General features: G+C 41.1%; 1 protein-coding gene across 2 annotated transcripts in view; it reads right to left on the minus strand.

The window, feature by feature from the left end:
• FERMT1 (fermitin family member 1) overlaps positions 1 to 17,674 on the minus strand; it is a 29,997-nt gene extending 12,323 nt beyond the window's left edge. Inside the window, exons 1-10 of one of the 2 annotated variants that reach the window (XM_019516209.1) lie at positions 17,501 to 17,674; positions 13,306 to 13,539; positions 11,587 to 11,733; positions 10,698 to 10,911; positions 8,490 to 8,592; positions 7,170 to 7,277; positions 6,054 to 6,185; positions 5,847 to 5,896; positions 1,532 to 1,656; positions 573 to 679 (exon numbers count right to left, since the gene is read on the minus strand). In XM_019516209.1, coding sequence (XP_019371754.1) covers positions 573 to 679; positions 1,532 to 1,656; positions 5,847 to 5,896; positions 6,054 to 6,185; positions 7,170 to 7,277; positions 8,490 to 8,592; positions 10,698 to 10,911; positions 11,587 to 11,733; positions 13,306 to 13,539; positions 17,501 to 17,651 — 1,371 coding nt within the window. In that variant the 5' untranslated portion in view covers positions 17,652 to 17,674. The remainder of the gene's footprint in view (positions 1 to 572; positions 680 to 1,531; positions 1,657 to 5,846; positions 5,897 to 6,053; positions 6,186 to 7,169; positions 7,278 to 8,489; positions 8,593 to 10,697; positions 10,912 to 11,586; positions 11,734 to 13,305; positions 13,540 to 17,500) is intronic. The other variant, XM_019516210.1, reaches the window with a different exon arrangement.
• Between the last annotated feature and the right edge of the window lie 312 nt (positions 17,675 to 17,986).

Genomic DNA, 17,986 nt, shown 5'->3' on the forward strand with positions numbered 1-17,986 from the left:
GATGACAGAAGAAAACTGCTCTGTTATCTTTTTTTTACTACACCCCCCTCTACTATTTTTTATTTTCAGCGAGGTGAAAAAAGATTTATTAAAAAAAAAAAGTAAGGGAAGTTAAAGTTTAAAAAATGGAAAATATCAAATGTAATAAAACATTCTGTTTCTCCTGAAATTTTTCATTGTTCAATTTTCCCCCCCAACAGCTTTCCTTATAAATAAGTGAATACTCTCTGCTCCATTGTCATCCTGTGTCCCATTTTCAAAAGCAAATTTGTTTTGAAAATAGAACCTAAGCTCCCAAGTCACTGATGTGCTTTGGGAAAATTAACCCATAATCCTCTTCCCAAAGCTATGTATTTATGTGCTTCCAACTTAACTATGTGCCGCTGGTCAGTTTTGTCCACTTGTTGCATCCTATATTACTTGTGGGCTGTCTGCTCTCAGGGACATCTTTATTAGCTTATAACAGGTCCCAGCACAGTGTGGCCCTTGGGGCCCTTATTCTCGATGGGGCTTCCTACATGTTGCTGTAATAAAAATTCTGAATAAAAAATGTTCCTTGTCTTATTACTCACATTATCACATCTCAGATTTATTTCATTCATGCCGTCAGCAACAGGAATCATTAATTTAATTCCAAACTTTTTCCCTGCTACATTGACATCCGGGGCAACTTCACATCCTAAAATCACAGAGGATCAAGAAGAGGCAAAGGATTGATTGATTATGATTGATTTAGTGTTTATGCCACTGATATTAAGTATTTCATGTAATGCCTGAAAGGGATGTTTATCTGCTGAGATCATTGGCCAAGGGTTTTTTAAAACATCATACCTAAAGAAAGACTTCCCTTTCACTGCTAAGCTCCTAAATAACTACTCTGACTTGGTTCTAAGATGATGGGCATCCTTGCTTCTATGGAGAACTTTGCCTGATATGGATCACAAGAAGCTGGGCAGTGAGGTATGTAAGACCTCTCTTTGCTTTTAAGCAAAAGCTATGCATTGTGTTACTTCATTCTGTGGGATGGGAAACTTTCCTAAAGTGATCTCAGTGACTTAGGACCCAAAGACCCATATTCAAAAGTCTGACGATGGACTTACACCCCTAAACCACTTAGCCACTTTTGAAATGTTACCCTTTATCCTCTATGACCAGAACACTTTTCCAAGGACTGACGCAAATCTTTGCATTAAACATAGAGTAAAATTTTTTGGAAATATAAATATTTCAGATAGTGTCTCATCTTCAGAAATGTAAATCCTTTCCATTTGCTCAGTGGCAGACTTTGCAAGTCAGGCCCAGGTGGGTTAGGAATGCCTTCTGTCAGGCTAATATATTTGATCTTTTATGCTTGACTTCATCTTGTAGGTGAAGTCTGTATAATCAAGCACCTGGATTACTAACAGCTGTAGGACTGCATGCTACCTCATTTATCTCCTTTCAGAATTCTGGGTACTGTCAACTCCTGATTCATTCTTTCAGTTTATAAATAAAATAGAGTAAGCAGGGTAAAGAAGAGACAAATTCCCACCTTTTAGGTTGAGCCTCTCAATGGGTTCTCCCTGTCCCACTTCTTTGCTTTTAAAATAAGATATTGATGTGTCTTTAAAGACAAACCAATATTGCTTGAAGGGTTTTAATGACAGCTTCTTGGGCCTGAAATTAAAGAGTAATTACATCAGTGTATTATGGTTTACACTGCAACCTCCAGATCACTGGGCTACTGGCTGCCCTCACAAACCTCATTATAGAACTGGAGCAGCTCTAGTGAGGTCACTCATTCGTTAACCACAGTAGAAATATATAGTTGAGTTACTTCTGGTTTACACCCCTGTCAGTGAGAGGAAAACTGATCCAGAACCAGATCCAAGTTACCCTGAAATGCAGGTGTGGTTATATTCAGGATTTTAACTGCTGCCCTTCTCTATTTGCTACATTTTTAATCAACGCTTCTCTCTCCTAAAATGGCTAATGTTTCTCATACCTTCTGCCCCCCCAATACATAAAATATTGCTAATATTAGTTCCTGTAGTTGAAAACCAGCACTACGAGTTCTGAAGCCTTCTCTAGACTAGAACATTTTGTATCAGTTTAATTCAATTGCATTATACTTAGCTTGTAAGCTCTTTGGAGCAGCTATATGTTGTTTGAACATCAGTGGACACAACAGAACGCAGCTACTTCACAAGGACTCTCCAGGGCTTTGTTAGTGCAAATATTAATAATAAAAATACTTAAAACTACCTAATTCAACTAGGGCACACCCCTCATAAGCACACCTTTGAACTGGTTTAACTCTTGCTTTGCTCATTTCAGTTTATTTCAGTGCAAAATAATGGCAAAATACTGCAAGCTATACTATTTTCAGAAATAATTCAATCCATTTAAGCACATCTTTACTAAGGTTGCGGGTTGTGATGGTTTAACTAACTCATTAGGGTTTTCTCAGTACTATCCAAAATTGGGCTTGCTCTTCCTCTCCTTTAAATGGGTGCAAATCAGAACTGGCCCCACTAACATACTGCAATAAAGTAGAATGAGTGTAGGAAGATCAGACTCAATTTAGTTGAAAAGCATTATTTGTCAAAAATGTAATTTACTTAAATTTGCTTGAAGAGTATTATTTGTCAACAATGTAATGTACTTAAATACTATTAGCTTCAGTACAGAAACTTTACATACCTAGCTATCAAAGACTGTAGCAATATTTCAGAAATACTTAAGAAAACATTTCAAAGGTGTTTCTTAAGCTTCATAGTGAGTATTACAGCTGAGTGGAAAATGGGTATATTTTTCCTTCCGGAAAATGCATTTTAAATTTTTTAAAATTTGATTTTTGGCAACTGTAAATATTGTTTTTTTTCAGTTTTTGATGGGAGAAATCAAACATATTTGAGGAAATAAGATACTGCCTGCAACAGGTTTTTAGCCCCAAAATCTAATTTTCTGTGAAAAAAAGTGGTGACAAGACTTTCAACAGCTGCTAACGATCATGCATTTAGGAAAAACATGTACAGTAATTCTTGTGCCAAATGGAGTCAAGCTCTTATTATGCAATTAATAATTTTCCTAAGTTGCTGGCATAGCAGATCCTGTGACTAAATGTTGTCCATTTGAATGGATTTCTTAGTGCAAATGTGAAACGTACCGTATTTTTTTACAGCAATATGCACCTTCTCTCCCAAAATCAGACCCCCCAAATTGGGGTACATGTATTAAACAGGGAAGCTGATTTTCTGCCCCAAACAGCAGTACCCTGATTTGATTCTTACTTCACAGTGCAGCCATTGTAGCATTACTATTCAGGCAGCTGAAGGAGTTGAACTTAATGGCTCATTGTTCTTCACACCACAGGTGTTAATAGTTGTGACAAGGGTAGGTGCTATAAGGCTTGGGTCCTCAGTGTGACAACATCCCCCCTGCCACTTCGTTAATGGGCTAAGGTGGTATGATAATTACTTCCTCTGCCCCTCCCTGATGTTGTATCCTTGTCTGCCACGTCTTCAATGTTTCTGATTAGTATTAGCGGGAGGTTCTCGCAAAGAAAAAAGGGGGAAAAAATCACCTTGGACCACCTGGCTGGCTGGATTTATGAGGCTCCTCCTTCCCCTTCACCCCACCACACCTCAGTTATTAAATCAAAGAAAGAAAACGCAACAACTTCTGGGGTGACTTACTCCCTGGGCAGGGCTGTACAAACCCCAGTCCCTTTGGACTTAAGGGGCCTGGGTCCTAGCCCAGCCACTGGCTTCACTTAAGACAATTTGACAAGTCCACTTGTAGATAGAAAAGAGAAAAAAAAACAACCCTCTCAGTCAAGGTGAGTACACTAAAGAAAAAAACCTGAATACTGTCCCTCTGGGCTTCCACAAGCAGTCCTCAATGAGTAATCCTGTCTTCTGGGATGGCTAAGGTCTCCAGCTCCTCCTCGTTCTCCTCTCCCTCACTTACTTTGAGAGAGAGGCTTCTGCCCAAGCATATCCCATCATTCCAGACTTCTACAGTGATACTTCCTTTGGCGGAGGTCCTCCAGTCTCCTTTGCCTTCTCCCCAGCGGTTTGATCCTACTTGGCTGTCGGAAGATCAGCATCAGCAAGGAAGCTCCCTAGCATCTCTGGCTTCCAAGTGCTGGGTTCTTCCCTGGGCTGCCCTTCCCTAGGGCTGGAAATACTTGGCATGGCACATCCTTGGCCAATCCAGAGCATGCACTTACTCCAGAAATGTGGCTGGCTGCTGTGCGCAGTGGTGGCAACCCGCTGGTCTCCTGCAGTAAGGGTGAATTCACCTTTCTTTTCTGGGATTTTCCCTCTTTTTCTTCCCTATCTTGGCAGATCGTCTTATCTTTTTAGTGGTCTTGATGTTCCACTCATTAAGCTAACCTTTTTTAGGGCAGTTTTGGTGTCTCCTGTTTCATAGGTTTTAGAGACTCTTTACCTCTTTTCAGAATTGTAGGTCCACCCATGAAGGCCAGTTTTTTTGGAATAGACCAGGTTTTAGCTTTAGTTAAACAGGAAAAGGAGGATGAGTCAGCTGAAGATTAGGTTCTGTCCCTGCTCTATACAGTCATACTTCTGGAAAAATCTTTTATTCTTCATTCTGCCTTTCAAAATCAAGCTTCATATTATATCCCAGGGTGTGTTGTATGCAAGAAAATGCAGCATTCAGATTTGCAGACCATTGCATTTAGCAGTGTCCTGAAGCAAGTAGCAATAAAAAAATGCTGCTATCCTTTAAAGGAGTGTTTTGCATTTATCTGATTTTCTTATAGTCCTTGAAAGATCTTTAGTTTATTGTGTGATTTGAGGTATGTATATCAACATTATTAATGGTTAAATATGACCCAACTCCTTTGCTACTTTGCTAGAGAAAATGAAACAATTCACAATAAAAACCAAGAAATTGACAGGACTTAAAAGGCTTGTGTTCTCTTTCATCCTAACACACCTAGATAGTGTAATAAATGCTGAATTAACTTCTTTATTAGGAGTGAGTTGGCAACACGCAAATGCAGATATGATGGCTATATGCTATATGTTTATCTGAATGATTTAGAGACTGACGTGATTTCAGTAGAATGAAACTGATAATTCACTGCACAATAGAAAGCTTTGTTGCTCTAAAAACTGCAGTTCTTTTGAAATAAAAGGCATTACAATCTCACAGTGCTGTAAGCAAGTTAAAATGGCATTAATTTATAATGTGATGAAGCAATAGTATTTTCTACAGCCTGATAATGGTGGTTAGATGTTTATGGATCTGATTCACCATATTATTCCAGGTTCAAACTATTATAAATGCACATGAGGTCAATAAATTAGACCCCATTTTTGGATTATATAGAAGAATAGGACAGAAAATGGTAGGTGGTTTCTACAAAGAGTCGGAAAGAAATGAAAGATTTTTCATAGATTTTTTTTTTGAAATGTTCCGTTTTGGGGACAGGGGTTTAGCAACAAAACCCAGAAATGTTATTGGTTTTTCACAGACAAAAATCTGTACAGTTTGAATTAGAGCAAACGTAGGGAAACTTGCATTAAGAAAAAATGGTAAAATTTTGTCAACAAGAAGTTTTGAAGAAAAAATTTCCACTAGTTTAATTACCTATAATTAGTCAGCTCTTCAACAGGCCTAAATCTGGATAGTTTTCTTGACACTAACTATGATGAATATATCTGCTGAAGATTGGCTTAAACACAGTAAGAAAAAGAAACATTAGTGGGGAATTACTTAATTCCTCCCATAATCTTCTCCAATCAGGATAGGCATTATTTGGACGAAGTTATAAGTGTTTCAAATTAGAAGAATCTAGGTTTGGGTTTTGTTCTATCATTAATTTTTTTACCTACCTAAATAGTCTGAGATGATCTGCAAGTTTTGGAATATCAGTGATGTCCTCCTAGGAATAATCAAGAATAATTTTAGTACAAAATATTTCCCAAATATCTGTTGCATTCACTGAGTCCTGCTTTCTTACCCAAGCTATCAGGACCTAAGCTAAAGTGTTTGGTTCAGTGGCTTCAGTGAAAGCAGGCTTAGCACACAGAATTACATACCAAAATTCTGTTTGTTTTTCCACCTTCCAATGTTACTTCCAGATTGGAAAGTGCAGCTTCCACTTCATCTACTTCTGAGTCGTGTGTGAAGTCTTGTGCCTCTGATGATACGGATAGCTTGCTTACATGGTACTGTAATACAATACAAAGAGCTGGACTTGAAAAGGGCTAGTCCATTTCAAACACAATCTAAATATTAGCTTGGGATGTGTAATCAAAGAATATGAAAACAGTATGACTCATTTTTCTAGGGCTTGGTCTATGTTGGAGAGGGTCCTGCAATGAGGAGATTGAGATGGAATTTTTATTGACTGTATGGAATTTCTAAAGTAGTTATTACTAAAATGTTTGCTTGGTGTCTGCTGTGTAAGTCTACCAGCCTACATGCTGTCAGCATGGCTTAGCTGCTAAGAGTCTTACCCTTGCTATATTCTCTGTCCATATAAAGCAAAAACCAGATCTAAATTTAACAGCCAGATGCTGTGGCAGGTTAATATGGCAAACTTTGAAATCTGTGGCAGCTTCATTCCTATTTTAAAAGGAAGCGTGGTCTTATTTGCACTGCAGTAGCCACTTCCATGAATTTGCTCTGTGACTACCACAGTATCCTTCCTATAGTTAATTTTCATATTAAACTCAAATGTATTTCATGCTGGCCCTACATTTTTAGTATTTTGCAGATTTTTGTATTGTCAGCATATAAGCGCTTTGGTAAACTTCTCATGGGGATAACAGCTGCGACATAAAGCAACACTTCTATAACAACTCCCTCCAAAACCAACAGTTATTAAAGTTTCATTCTGTATTGCAGCTAACTGATCAAATGCCTTCTGCAAATGAAAACATAGAGTTCTGACTTAATGCAGTTATATAGCTGCTTTAGCAAATATTAATAAAGGGTGAGAAAAGGCACATGTAAGTGATGTACACTGCTTTAATCTGAGTGTCAAATGCTTTACAGAACCTAGGCATCTATCACAGAGCAAATGTAAGCACAAGAGCAAAGGACAACTAGAGCAGAACTGTTAGGCCTCACTCTTTCTATCACATTCCTGTCCTAGCTTGCGTCTGCTCCTTGTGAGAAAACTGGTTTTGCAACTCAGATCAAGTACATGCCTGCAATGCAGCAAAGATCAACAATTCTTCCTCTGTGCAGTCAATTTCTTCTAATAGGATGGCCCACCGGGCTTGTTCATAGAGTTGGTTTATTCGTACAGCATCGTACTGCATCAGAAAGAGAGACATAGTGTAACCTTAGTTCACGAAGGACTCCTCAATGATATTAGACAACAAATGAAATGCTGATCACTTTGAAGTCCATGGCAAAACACCCAATGATTTCAGTGGGATCAGACTTTAACCCACATTTTAATTTGACTAGAAGGCATGCTGCTGTTTATCAAAGTTCACAACTGGCAAAGCAGGGCCAGAATTTCAGCTGCTGTGAATCAGGTAAGCTACAATTCACAATAGAGCTTTGCCATTTTGCACCAAATTCATTTCTGCAACAAACAAATAACCCAAAAAGCATCCCCCAGAAAGCAAAAGACCCCTTGACTTACTGAAATCTCTATGCAGCTATCAATAGAAATGCAAACGACCATGGGAGAAATTTAAAAGAGCATGCATGTGACTTAGGAACCTCTATCGGAAGTTACTTAGGCCCAGACCCTCAAAACCAAACAGGCACCTGGCTCCAGCTCATTTCCATAATGGTTTGAATGCCTGGGCACCCATATTGATTGGTGCCTTGGGAGCCAGGGTGTCTCTGGAAGTCAGTTTTGGAAATGGAATGTAGTCTCCTAAACCACTTAAGTGTTTTTGTAGACTTTACGCCAATATTTCTTAATGACCCAGTTGAACAAAATACAGGAAATAGAGAAGCTCTGAGCCCAGCTGGAGCTAAGCAGCCTGGCATGACACCCACTCAGAGCACTACCCCTGCTCTAACCAGACTCTCTCTCCTTAACCAGCTGCTGCTGAAGGGATGGAGCCTTCTGAACTGAGTAGAAGGTGGTTCGGGAACAGATATCAGCTGTGAAGGTTTATCATGTGGCACAAAAAACAAGAACCCAGAAGAAGGTAGGGCTTCCTACTATGAACTTAACAGAAGTATATGAGAATGTGGGAAAAATAAGACATTACTCTTTGCCTATTTGACCTCCAAAGTGACAAAGTGAAGCCAACAGGCGTCTTTTCATTTACTACATTAGAGTGGGATTGGTCATTCCTACAGGAGAGACTGAGTTGTCCTGCCATGTTTTGAGGACACAGTCTTAGCTGAACAATCTGGGAGAAACAGAAATTGCTTGATACTAGCACTCTAAGTGGCCCTTAATTGTGATTCCTAACTAAAACCCCAAATATTTGTGCTGCAGCTTTGACAGCAGGCAAACAAAACCAAGCAACAGAATGCCAGGCTTAATAGCCTCTTACTTTTGGATTCAAATCAAAGAAAGTGTAGTATTTAAAGCGTAGGAAAAGCTGATCATCTTCCTGGATGCCTTGTTCCATCAGTGACCGGGATGAATCTAGCCAGCTGGAGGAGGGAAAAAAACCCACTTGAATTCAACTGGGTAGAGAGAACAAATGCACACACAAAGTGACAAATTAGGTAATGGCAGCAAGAATTAGCAGCTTTGGCTTCTACAAGTACAGGCAAAACTCATACAGCTCATGAAGTGTGCATTTTTTTATGCTTGCCTATTTATTAAAGTGTTTTTAATGTAGAAACACAGTTACCAGAGAGCCTCAGACCAGCAGTCCATGGAGCTTCAGATCCTCCTTCTGCCACAGGCCTGAGTCGGCTGCTACAGAAGAAGATAGCAAAAACTCTGCAGCAGGTACCTCTGAAATGACTCTCCCCTCCCCCAACAAGGAAAGTTTCCTCCTGATCCCCCTGTACTTAGGAGGTCTTTAACCCTTCCAAAATCATGCTTATTTTAGCTTTTACTGTATTTTCTAACTTTGGCTATTGTTGTCTTCCACAAAAATATCTAAATCCCCTACTGAACCCCAGAATGTTCAGACATCCCCATACTTGTGCAACACTCAAAATATAGAAAAACAAAACCATTACCTTCTAGTAAAGAAAAACCTTACTACCTTTTGTTCCTTCTCATGTTGTATGGACAGCATCACTCTCTTGTGCACAACACATACACACACTTCTATATTGTACTTCAACTTATTAGCAAAAAGCCCATTTTGGGTTCTCTTGCTGAACTGGTTCTTGTGTAGACTACTTAAAGAGTATAGTCAGGAACCTTGTCAATGTACACTAGATCAGCTATTTGGACTACAGATCCCAATAGGGTCTTTATACTAAGAACTCTTATATCATCTTATCAAGCATTGGCACCAACATCAAAGCCTTGGGAATAGCTTTTCATAGATTTCACTTTAGGGCTGGAAGGGGACCTTGTGAGATCATCAGGTTTTGCTGGTGCTAAAGAGCCAGGAAAAAGAGGGCATTGTAGTGATCTTTGTAGATCTGACTGATGAGAATTTGCCAGCTGTGGCCTTCATCCTATGCCTGTAGAATTCCACTGTTTAGTCCAGATACTGATTTGCACTGAAGAACAAGAGTGGTGGAGTGGCTTATTGTGTGTTACGATGCTAGGGAAGAGCAAGCAAGCTCTGGCATGCTTGTGCATGTTCTAGGTTCAGGGCTGAGGTCTAGGTGTGTACATATAGCATCACAACCTATGCCTTATCCAGAGAGGATGCATCTACTATAACCCTGCCCACTTATATGACTGCTGATACTGGGGACCAAACCAGGGATCTCCAGAGCTCCAACAATGAGCAACTACCACTTAAGAACAAGATCTAGGTTCTCAAGCTGACAGCTGTGAATACTTACAGCCTCCTCTGGGGATGACAACAGTGTGCTATGCATCCTGTTCCGTGTCTGATTCACAGAAGATAGACTGGTTTGTGGCAGCTCATTTTGTGCTAATACATCAGCTAGCACCATGCATACAGTTATGAGTTGTTCCACTGTAATGGGCTGTATGCTCACTTATCCCATAGTAACTGAAAGCTGACACCATGATGAGTAACCCTTCTCTCAGTGAGGACTCAAGCTACTGCAGTTTAGCTTCCACTTACCATAGACAGTTATTAGGTTGGGGATATTGACTGGGGTGTGCCAGTACTCCAGCTGGTACTATAATCCAGAGGTTCCTGGCTAAAGGGTCTTTCCCTTTTGCTCAGACTCAGACTGATCACCACATTTTGGCGCAAAAAGGGATTTTGCCCCATGGTCAAATTGGTACAGACAGTGGGGGTTTTTGTCTTCCTTTGATTCTGTACATTGTTTGGATGTCCATATTTTCAGTGTGAGGAGGTACTGTTAATAGACACAGGGCCAAATTCTCCTTTTAGTTTCACCAACATGATGCTATTTGCTTCAGTGGTTTTCTATGGGTCTAACCAAGAAATGCAGTCCCATTCCTTTTGCAATTACACTGGAAGTCACTTTACACAAAATCACGATCACAAAAACATCACAGAAGGCAAAAAAGGACATGAGACAAATGAGAGAGCCTGATTTTTAAATGCCGTGTCTCGTGTCTTAAACAGCTGGATTACTGATACCCTTATTCAGCCAGCTCAGATACCCAAGAGATGCAGCCTTACCCTGCACTGAGTTTGGCTTTGTCAGCTAAGGTCCGTGGCTGGTACATTTCAGCTAGCACTTCTGGAGGACAATTGGGAGGGCTGAAGGCAAGGATGCTGCAGTTCTGCTCAGTCAGGGGGCTGTCACTGAACCATGTAATTGTAGCAGAAGCTGGTGTTCCATTGACAGGGTCATAAATGGGAGTCATGGTTTTACTGTATAAGCCAGGACTTGCTGCAAGATAAAACAGTAATGTGTTATTCCAATGGGAGCTGGTAGTGACCACTAGTTAAGCTACCAACTACTGTCCATTATAAAAGAGTCTCAAATGTTGCTTTAAGCTCCCACACCTCCATTGTTTGCAGATGGCCTTTAATATCAGGCAGCAGACAAGCAGTGCTTTTTCTTTGTTCCATGGAATTCCATTGAGATTTGTCTGGAATATAAAGGGTTATTAAAGATCACCCTTTTCCTTCTCTTCCTTGCAGTTTGCCCAAATCACTGAGCATTCCAAGGTTGCACATATATCCCCAAAATGCAGCAGAAGATACTGTTTGAAGATCATGGTCTCAGTCAGATACCTTTTTGCATGGGAATTACACATGGCAATAGGGGAAGAGAATTTAAAAAAAAACAAACCCCAGGAAGGTGTGGTTTCATATTCACAAACTCAGCAGGGGGTAGAGATGAGACCTGTTAGCACTTTCAGTTCATTTCTAATATTGGCTAGATTTTAAGTCAACACTATCCCCATATCCTCTGATCCTTATTAAACCTCCATGTCTCTTTCCATTTTAGCTGCACAACATAAAGAATAGTTTTCCCTGCCTTAGCCGTACAATCTTTGTAAGCCTTGCAGCCTTTCTTTTTTTAAAATTAGGTGACTAAAATTATCTGGGCTTTTGTTACCTGGAGATCCTGAATTCACTGGAGAGTTGGTCAAGTTTAAAATATCTTCTATGACTGGTTCCTTACTGTTTTTGTCCTTTTTCTTTTTCTTTTTCAAAGTGTCTTCTGACTGCTTCAATAAGGAGAGTTCTTCTGATCGTCTAATATCTACAGGAAGAGTTTAGAAATTAAGGCAACAAAATCAGGTATAGTAATGGGTTGTAAAGGCCACATGGCAACCTCACTTGGGGGACATGCCTGAATCCCACCTCACAGCTCTATAAAAGCATCCACAGACCAGCTGTAAAACCAAGTGTCAGCTAGAGTTGCCAAAGCCTTTGTGCTCTGGAGGTGGAGTTTCCCAGGATTTAGTCCTCTTTCTGTATTTAAGTTAACTGCATTTCAGAATATCAAGGAACACATTCTTTTCTCATTAACAACCATGCAACCACCTTTGACTATACTGACTTAAACAGAGTGGCTTGCATCTTTAGAATTGAGAACAGAATTAACCCCCACTATATCTGAAGCACAGCCATTTTATTTCCCTATTAAAAGCCATTCTTTTTGATGTTCAGGCCCTATCTAGACAGCAATATTATATCAAGCACATATGCAGTTGTATAGCTTGTACTTTTCTTGCTATAATACAAGAATATCCGTCATGAACTAAGAAACATTATATCACTTGATTCATTCATGCAACCATTTTTGAAGCTGGATTAATACAGGAACCCTGTAAATATTTTTTGTAGGTAGGAATACTGAATATAGCCAAAGGCTGGTTGAACAGTTATGGTGCCAGTTCATTATAGTTGCTAAATGTAATAAAGACACATTACCCTTTTTACAATCCAATGCTAAAAGATTGAATTAAAAATTAAACTGTAGTTAATATGGTTTGTGGTGACAGATTCTTTATGAAGTTGAGTGTGTTAATGGGTTAATTTCTGGAAGATCTATATTAAACCAGGGATTACGTATACTCTCAAATGAGAGGATTTTGGAGAATGCCACAGCCTCAGTTTTAATCTTGTTGGACACATCCACCAGAGATCTGGCATATTTCAAAAATACTGCTAATCGCTGTTTAGAAAAGATCTGTCATTGGAATACAAGGGATGTCATGACTCAGTGGTATAGCATACTGATAGGATTGAATGGGGAAGCAGGTTGTGTACCCTGGTTTAAAGAATGTTATACATTTCCCAAGCACTAAGGGCTTGTCTACACAAAGAAGCTGGTGTGCTGTGAAGCATGTATTCCTTGTTTAGACAAAACTGACTCACAAGAAGAAGTGAAAATAATGGGCCATATTGTTTCCTGTCTCATTTAGGCCACTGGTGTCACTGCAGTATAAAACCGGTATGAAAGGAAAACAAGGCTAAATCTGTTCAAGGCATCTGTTCAGCTCTACATGGTTAGAGAACTCCAGAAAGCCATCCTCAAGTGTTACTGACCAGCACCCACGTGTACCATGAGAGACATTTCTGATTTAATTCGGATCAAAGATTTACAAGGGCTGGGAACAACTAGGTAAGTGACTTGGGGTGGGTAGAGAAGATAAAGACCTAGGCTCAGTTCAAAAAGGGATGTACTTGCAATTGGGGATTCCATCCAATATCTCTGAGCTAAACAGGATTTTTGCATGAGCAGAGACTCATTAAAGCAAGGCACCTAACAAATAAGACTGCTGAAGTGCTGAAATTCCAATACAGCAGGAGATACAGTTTCACTTACTAAGGGTCTTGCAGATGTCACTGACAGCCTTGAACACCACAGAAGAGAAGCTTGCTTTTAGCCTCACGGTCTTCATGTTTGGCAAGCGAAGGCGCAGCATTTTGTGCTGGTTAGTAAACAGCAGCTTAGCATCTGCCTGCACCCCGTACTTATCAAGAGTCCAATGGGTTTTCAGAAGCCAGCATTTTTTTTGTTCCCACCAGAGAGCATAGTCTGACCAATCCTGTGATAAATCTAAGGAGAACATAAAATTAAAGTCATTCAACCTGCATGATCATGAATATACTGGAAGGCTGATCATCTCAAGACACTTGTTTTAAAAAACGGGTATGCAAACTAGGAGTAATTAATGTTACTAATATTTTGCCATTGAGGAACAGTGAGGAATGATGACTGAGATTATGGCCTGATTGTGCAAGCCCTAGTAAGAGATGGTCCTTGTCTCAAAGAATTATTTTTAAATTCACTGGGTGTGTCTACATGTGCATTTTAATGTGCAGTAGCCCATTTTAATGAGCGTTAAAGTGTCAGTAAAAAAAACCATGCTATTTAATGTGCATTAAAATGGGGTAATGTGCATTTTCCTAGTACAGTAAAAGCCCTGTTTTCCAACATGAGTGGGGAATGGCGAGTGTTGATAATCTTAAAATACCAGCTATGTGAGGCACAGGGGTTTCCAGCTGGACATGGAGTGTGGAGGGAGGTGGCGGCTATACACAAAGCAGCCGTAGTGCAGGGTGGTGGCAGAGGCCACCACATGGAAACCCCCCTGCCCTTTCATGGCCGGCCAGCTGGCTGGAAATTCCAGTTAATAGAAATGCTGGTTAGTAAAATGCCAGATAACAGGTTTTTACTGTACCTTACAATGGAGGGTGTTTTTACTCCAAAGGATGAAAAAGTGGTCCCACAATTAATGGGAAAGAAGCACTGAGTGGCTCAGCTTGCTGCTGTGCTAGAAACCAGAGACAAGTTCCGAAGTCCTAGCAAAACACACAAATGACTCCAGCATCAGTGAGGACACACGCATTCAGACACAGCTTTGCATGGCAGCTGCTCACACCTAAGCTAGGCTAACCAAGACATGGAGGCCCAATATTGATCCCTCTGGTTAACTGCTGTTAAGGCAATACCAAAATAACTGAGACAAAAGGTGGGAGAAAGACATTATTATTAGCCTGTAATAGGTTGTAGAAACCTCATAGTTTCATAGTTTCTAGGGTCAGAAGGGACTGGAACAGATCATCAAGTCCGACCCCCTGCCCTGGGCAGGAATGAGTGCTGGGATCATAATACCCCAGCCAGATATCTATCCAACCTCCTCTTGAAGACCCCCAAGGTAGGGGAGAGCACCACCTCCCTTGGGACCCCATTCCAGAGGCTGGCAGCCCTAACCGTGTAGTAATGCCTCCTGATATCAAGCCTGAACCTGCTCTCAATCAATTTGTGGCCATTATTCCTCGTTATCCCAGGTGGTACCCAGGGGAACAGAGCCTCACCTATTTTCTGCTGGTCCCCCCCTGGTGAGTTTATAGATGACCACCAGATCCCCTCTCAGTCTTCTCTTGTGGAGGGTGAATAGAGTCAGGCCCTTTAGTCTATGTTAGTAGGACCTGGCCTACTGCCCCCGGACCATGCGAGTGGCCCTCCTCTGGAGCCTCTTAAGGTTAGCCACATCCCTCTTGAACTGCAGTGCCCAGAACTGGAGGCAACTCCAAGTGCAGCACCACATAGAGGAGAAGGATCACCTCTCTGGACCTGCTTGTGATGCATCTGTAGATGCATGACAAGGTGCGGCTAGCCTTCCTGACCGCTTCCTCATAATGGTGGCTCATGTCCATCCTGGAGTCAACAATGACTCCAAGATCCCTTTCTGCCACTGTGTTGTTGAGAGGGTGTTCCCCAGCCTACAGGTGTGTTGCTGGTTCCTTCTCCCTAGATGCAGCACCCTGCACTTGTCTGCGTTGAATTCCATCCTATTCTCATCCACCCACCTCCTGAGTCAGGAAAGAGTTAATGATTGCTGGAGGCCTAATCAGCTCCCTTCCCCTGCCCCAAACACCTGAGTCTTCTAGGGAGGTGCTGAAAAGGGAGAGCCCAGCCTAGTTAGCCTCTGCTTAGGAGGCTGAATGGATATTTTGGTATGTAGTGAGACTGGCTGGGGTCAGGTACTGAGGACTAGTCCCTCTCAGAGCCTCCCTAGGGAAAGGTAGGCCTGGCAAGGGGTAACTGCTTTGTGTAGCTGCTAGTGACTTACTTAGTTTTGCTGGAGTCCTGGTGGAATGGAAGAGTTTTGTGTGTTTGTAGAGCTTTTCTCCTCCTTTTTTTGTACTTTGCAGAGTATGAGGGGAGGAGTTTGCTGCTGCTTGTTCACCTTGGACTTTGAGCCCTCATGAAAAGGGAGGGATGGAGTGAGGGCTGTCTTGTGAGTTGGCTGGAGGTTTAAGGCACGTTTGCCTGCAAGGTAGATCAGCTGAAACTCCCAGGAGGAAAACAGAGGCAGAGTAGTGCTGAACTGAGCTATGCTGTTAGGGAGTATGAAGAAAGTAGGAAGGCTTTGTCCATGTATTCCTATTTTCCATGCAGCAATGATGATGATACTTTTCTCCCATCCGCTGTCTGTCTTGTCTATTTCCTAAAAGTCCTTAGCACTTGTGCATAGACCTCTTCATGCTGCTATGCTTTGAGCATAGCAGCATGGTGGCTTGTCTGGTAAGCCCTGTTTATGGCCTTCAAAGGCAATTACAGTGTCTTTGGCCTGTGATGTAAGTCATTAGGTAGCTCTTTTGCGCTCACTTTTGGAATCTTATCACCAATCCCCTTCAAACTTAGTTTAAAGCCTTTCTTGCTTCTAATGGCCGAACCTCTCTACATGGCAACTGTAGAAGCAGAAATAGTCAAAGATCAAGTAGCAGTGCCTTGGTAAAACCTCATGTGTGTACAGTGTTCTACTTTAGTTACTTCAGATCTGAGGTGTTTAGTGCAATGATTAGAAATGCAAAGCCCAATGCATTCAGGTTTGAAAAGCATGGCACAGGCAGTAGTAGTGATCAATAACAAGACACCTAGATAATGCATGGTCTGTAAAGCCTTACATTCTGGGAAAGAATAATCCATGGGTTGTTTAGGAATAGGATTCATAAGTCATATGTGGCCGTAGAATAAGGGAAAGAGGGCACTCTGTGCAGATCACTGTGCATACCCCAAAGTCAATCTCAAAATATATGCATCTTCTTTTTGTGCCCCAAGGGGCTTGGTTGTATTAAGTTCTTGGTTCGTGGCTAGTCTGGCCACCCTGGCATAATTCTTGTGGTGACTGGCGAAAGGAACTACTGTATCTGAAATGCAGGGACAACATTGTCTTCTTATGCCATTTACTCTAAACTCTGCTACCCTCTTGGTCTACATGGAACTTCTTTTTGCAAGATCAATGTTGCAGGGATTATTTTAGTAGGCTGCTAGGCTCACCAGCTAAGGCAATGGACCGGGACTTGAGTTCTAGTGTTTGTAGTAACATTGACTAGCTATGTGTGTATGAAGCTAAAATACTTCTGTTTAACCTTCTGTTGGTCTTATCAATGGAGTGTGTAAAGTCTCTCTGTCCTCTAGATCTCCCTCCCATTGCATGTATACAGCACAGGAGGGTTCTGATCATAAGGACCCCAAGTGCTAATACAGAGAACAACAAACCCTTCCAAAAGACTCCCCGTGACAAGTTTCTTCCCCTACATTAGCACTAAGTTCAATTCCAACTGTTCCCACTTATCCTTTGAATTGCCCATCACTAATTAATTGTCTGTTCTCTCATGTTACCCCATCCAAAGTCTCTTGGAAAGCCAGAAGTCATTAGTCTGTGCCTACCCAGCTGCTGTATTCTAGATTTTCAGGCCATCTAGAAAAGCAAAGCAACAAAAGAAGCACTGACAAACTTCAGGCTTTCCAATTAGCCTGTCCCCACTCATGGACCAAGATCTCACCATGCTAGGTGCCGTACAACTGGAAAGCTTTTTAAAAGGTAGCGCCTGATCCAAAGAACTCTGAACCTAAGCGAAAATTCAAGTACCAACTGGGAACTGCAGCATGTCATTTAGAAGTGAGGAGATGAGGAAGATAACGGAGCATTGTACTTCTGGGGGAAGGTGGAGCTGCACATAGGAATGTGATAATAGCATGCACGATTTTAAATATTCTCACTTACTCATTTGTTCTACTAATTTGAGCATCACTCCACCAATATGAAGATCTCCTGAGACCCGAAGTGTAAATTCTCTTTGCTCTTCTTCGTACTGGTGATCAACTAAGACGATGAGCTCCCAAGAGCTGGCCCCATATTCATTTGAAGAAATCATTGTGATATTATTGACTTTAATTTCTGCAGGGAGGAAAAAAAAGAAGAATTTTGAACATGTATTCATTTCCCCCTGCATGTAACTCAAGCAAAAATGTAGTCTTAGGGCTGTGATACTGTTGTTTTTGAGATCTTGACAATATCTGAAACAGAATTGTAGAGTTTGTTTTGTTTTTTTTTCCTTCTCCACCATCATTACCTGCTCTGCTCTGACAATGGTGGAGAGCTCTTACTATCTTTGAATCATCATACCAGGATGGCAAGTTTCTTTCATCCTAGAAGAGCACACCAAGGAGTCACTTGACCAATGGCTAAGGGAAAAGTAGCCTGATGATT

This window comes from Gavialis gangeticus, unplaced genomic scaffold (genome assembly GCF_001723915.1).
Source record: "Gavialis gangeticus isolate Ggan-Ray unplaced genomic scaffold, GavGan_comp1, whole genome shotgun sequence".
In the NCBI taxonomy this organism is placed as follows: Eukaryota; Metazoa; Chordata; order Crocodylia; family Gavialidae; genus Gavialis; species Gavialis gangeticus.